At 48.4% G+C, this 4,151-nt stretch overlaps 1 protein-coding gene across 1 annotated transcript; it reads right to left on the bottom strand.

Annotated features, from left to right (window-relative positions):
* Nucleotides 1-84: 84 nt before the first annotated feature.
* On the bottom strand, nt 85-3,421 carry LOC116547974 (tectonic-2-like; the record flags this gene model as incomplete). The annotated part of the gene is made up of 4 exons (XM_032273694.1): nt 85-327; nt 2,288-2,364; nt 2,808-2,915; nt 3,098-3,421. Coding segments are annotated over 4 exons (713 nt in total), but the record flags the coding sequence as incomplete, so codon positions are not given.
* Nucleotides 3,422-4,151: the final 730 nt, after the last annotated feature.

Genomic DNA, 4,151 nt, shown 5'->3' with positions numbered 1-4,151 from the left:
GTCTCACTCTGTCGCCCAGGCTGGAATACAGTAACATTATTACAGCTCATCGCAGCCTCAACCTCCTGGGCTCAACCTCCCAAGTAGCTGGGACCAACATGCAAGTTTTGATAGTCAAAGACTTCACTTGCCTGAGGCATTATGGGTCAGAGAAGAGTTGGCATAAATTTCCACCTGAATGAGCACATGTGCTAAACAGGATGAATGACGAGATGCTGAAACCAGAAGGGTCTGGAGGATACAGGGGGACTCGGAGAAGGAATCTGTCTCATTGGAGAAACACCAGTCCAGACCTCTCTTCCACCTTACTGTCACTTCCAACGCCTTCTGAAAAAAAAAGATTGCTTTACTTTTAAAGTGACTCAAAACAGGGTCTATAAAAATACATAATTGAAAACACAATAAAAGCACACATCAGCCTCTATCATTTTATAAAAGGGAAATGTATACAAAGATGACATAGTTATCTTCAGTTCCACCCCATAAACTTACGGTAACATGCAAGCCCTGACTCCTACTCAACATAAAAGCAAACAACTTCTAGGCTGGGTGTGGTGGCTCACGGCTATAATCCCAGCACTTTGGGAGGCCAAGGCAGGCAGATCACCTGAGGTCAGGAGTTCAAGACCAGCCTGCCCAGCATGGCAAAACCTTCTCTCTACGAAAAATACAAAAAAATTAGCCAGGCGTGGTGGTGGGTGCCTGTAATCCCAGCTACTCGGGAGGCTGAGGCAGGAGAATCATTTGAATCCAGGAGGCAGAGGTTGCAGTGAGCTGAGAACGTGCCACTGCACTCTAGCTAGGGCGACAGAGCAAGGCTCTGTCTCAAAAAAAAAAAAAAGCAACTTTTGGATATTTAGAGAAAGCTAAATAGATCTGATCAATAAACTCAGTTTATCTCACACCTTTTTAGCTTATCATCCTATCACTGGAAAGTAAATACACAAAAAAAGTCAATGAAAACCATCCTCAGTTTATCCCAAAATGACTTTAGACATGTACATGTTCATTCCCGGGGCACAAGCAAAATTTGTCTTTCTCGTCCTTTTATCTCCAGAATTGATGTTGCGTATACTATGTGCCCAATAAACACTTATTAAGTAGAAGATACTCAATCTCTCCAAGTTTCAGTATACTTACACATCAGCTCAGGGTTGGGCAAGATCAGTGGTTATGAAGCGTTTTTTTTTTTTTTTTTTTTGAGATGGCATCTCACTCTTGTCACCCAGGCTGGAGTGCAGTGGTATGATCCCGGTTCACTGCAACCTCTGCCTCCCAGGTTCAAGTGATTCTCCTGCCTCAGCCTCCCAAGTAGATGGGATTACAGGCACCAGTCATCATGCCCAGCTTATTTTTGTATTTTTAGTAAAGGCAGGGTTTCACCATGTTGGCCAGGTTGGTCTTGAACTCCTGGTCTCAGGTGATCTGATCTACACACCTTGGCCTCTCAAAGTGCTGGGATTATAGGTGACCCAGCCTGACCAGCTTTTTTTTTTTTTTAAGAGACAGGGTCGGCCGGGTGCGGTGGCTCACGCCTGTAATCCCAGCACTTTGGGAGGCAGGAGGATCACGAGGTCAAGAGATCGAGACCATCCTGGCCAACATGGTGAAACCCCGTCTCTATAAAAATAAAAATAAATAAATAAATAAATAAGAGACAGGTTCTTGCTCTGTTGCCCAGGCTGGATGAAGTGCAGTGGTCTGATCTTAGATCTCTGCAGTCCTGAACTCCTGGGTTCAAATAATCCTCCTGCCTCAGCTCTCCCATCCCCCTCCAAGTACCTGAGACTATAGATGTGCGCCACCACACTTGGTTATTTTTGTTTTTGTTGTGTAGAGATGGGGTCTCACTATGTTACAGGCTGGTCTGGAACTCCTGGGCTCAAGCCTCAACATCCCAAAGTGCTATGAGTACAGGCTTGAGCCATGACGCCTGGCATAAAGCTTTTTTGAGTCACAGACCCATTCAATAATCTGAAGAAAACACACACCCATTCGACAATCTGAAGGAAACTGGTGACCCTCTCTTCAGAAAAATGCACATCCACACAGAACTTTACACACAATTTCAGAGTTCACAGACCCCCTGAAATGCATCCAAGGACTCCAAACCCCAGAGTAAGGAACCTGTAGGCTGGGTAAGTGTCTACCAGATTCAACAGCCCACAATTCCATGATTGTTCCGAGTATGGAGAAAGCCATGCCTTGTCAAATCAAGAAAGCATTGCAGAAACCCTGGCTGGGGGCCCCTTCACAGGCTACAGAGCAAGTTTATTTCTGGCCTTACCCCACCGGGGGTCACAGTCACACTCCAGTCTTCTGTTTCATTGCTCAGCACTCTACAAGTCGGAACTGGCAATATTCCTAAGAAAGAGAAGATCAGCTTGCAAGGCAGCACAGCCCAGCAGCTCAGAGGGTGTACTCGAGGCAGACTGCCTAGGATGGACTCTCATTACAAGCCTAGGATTGGGCCCTTTACAAGCTGCCTGACACTGGGATGCTGACAACCTCTCTGAACTTGTTTCTTCATTGGTCAAAGGCGATGAAAAGATATTACTGTTCTTACTAGGAAAATGGGATGATACACAATGACAGCTCAATGAATGCCAGGCATTATTATTTCAAGCTTTCTTCGGACCTGTCATCTGTCCTCATTGGCCTACAGCAGCACCCCCATCCTTTTCTTCCCATGCGACTTTGCACAGGACAGAGGCCGGGGCCCCAGAGGATGCCACCTCGCCAGGCTCCTTGGGAGGCCTGGATCCAGTCCAACCCCCACCCTTCCCAAAAGAAGGGCTGGACTTTACCCGCCTCGTCCTGCAGCACGGCCAGGGACACGGTCACACCCTCAGTGTCTCCGACCAGGGACGCCCTGACCACAGGGCCGGACATTCGGATGAAAGAAGGGATGAAGGCTAGGCGGGAAGGAAGGGGACAGGGAGGGGTTAGCAGTGCAAGAGTCATCGCCCAAGGTGTGTGTGGTAGCTTGCTTTGGCGGTCCAGACTCCCGAAGCTCCCGGGGGAGTCCAAGTCTGGCCCTTTAACGCCCAGTCCCCTCAGCCCCGGCCCACCGAGGTCCCTGCCGCGCCTTACACACCCAGGTCCCCCCACAGCGGCCTCAGGAAGCCCTGCAGAAGGAGAGGCCCCAAAAGAAGAGCGACTGGCGGCCGGAAGCCCATGCCTTGGGCCTCGCGGGCCTGGCACAGAAGAACCGTGCCCGGCTTAGAAGCCTGGAAGAACTCAGACCCGAAAACGCGACAGCGGCCCCCCGACCGCCGCCATCTTGTCAAGCGAACGCCGGGAGCTATGGCAACCACTAATCGGCGACCGGCCAGGAGGAGCGCCGCACTGTGATTGGGCCAGCGGCAAGAGCGGGAGCACCCCGGCCCCGCCCACAAGGCCTTGCATTTTAGCTGCTTGACTGGTGGGGAGAGTGACGGCTGAAAAACTATACCTATTGGGTGTTCCGCTTAGTGCCCGGGTGACAAAACAATCTGTGCACCCAACCCCCATGACTCGCAATTTACCTATATAGCAACGTGTGCATGGACTCCTGGGCCTAAAATAAAAGTTGAAAAAATTAAAATATAAACGGTCATTAAAAGCAGGGGTGTGTGTACAGTTCAAAAACGAGTTTTCCCCTACCATGAAATTAAGGCAACAACAGGCAAGAGCGAGCCTATAGACACTGGCTTCTAAATAAAAACCTTGGGATTTGCTCCTTAATAAACTTGATTTTTATATTTTTAGGGGGTGCTGACAAAAAGGGGACGGGACTGCATCGTTGTTTTTATTACTATTCTCATTGCTATCATATATTATGTATTTTTTATGTTTTATATTTTTATAAAATACACTTTATTTCATATATATATCAAATATACATACTGGGTATATATAAAACATATATAGGCCAGGTGCAGTGGCTCACGCCTGTGATCCCAGCACTTTGGGAGTCTGGCAGATCACGAGGTCAGGAGTTTGAGACCAGCCTGACCAACGTGGTGAAACCCCGTCTCTACTAAAAATATAAAAATTAGCCAGGGTTGGTGGTATGTGCCTGTAATCCCAGCTACTCAGGAGGCTGAGGCAAGAGAATTGCTTGAAGCCGGGAGGCGGAGGTGGCAGCGAGTCAAGATCTGCCACTGCAC

The sequence above is a fragment of the Sapajus apella genome, unplaced genomic scaffold (assembly GCF_009761245.1).
Source record: "Sapajus apella isolate SASKATOON/1434 unplaced genomic scaffold, GSC_monkey_1.0 scaffold5922, whole genome shotgun sequence".
NCBI lineage: Eukaryota > Metazoa > Chordata > Mammalia > Primates > Cebidae > Sapajus > Sapajus apella.
Note: the sequence above shows the minus strand (reverse complement) of the source record. Positions and strands in the feature narration are given on the sequence as shown.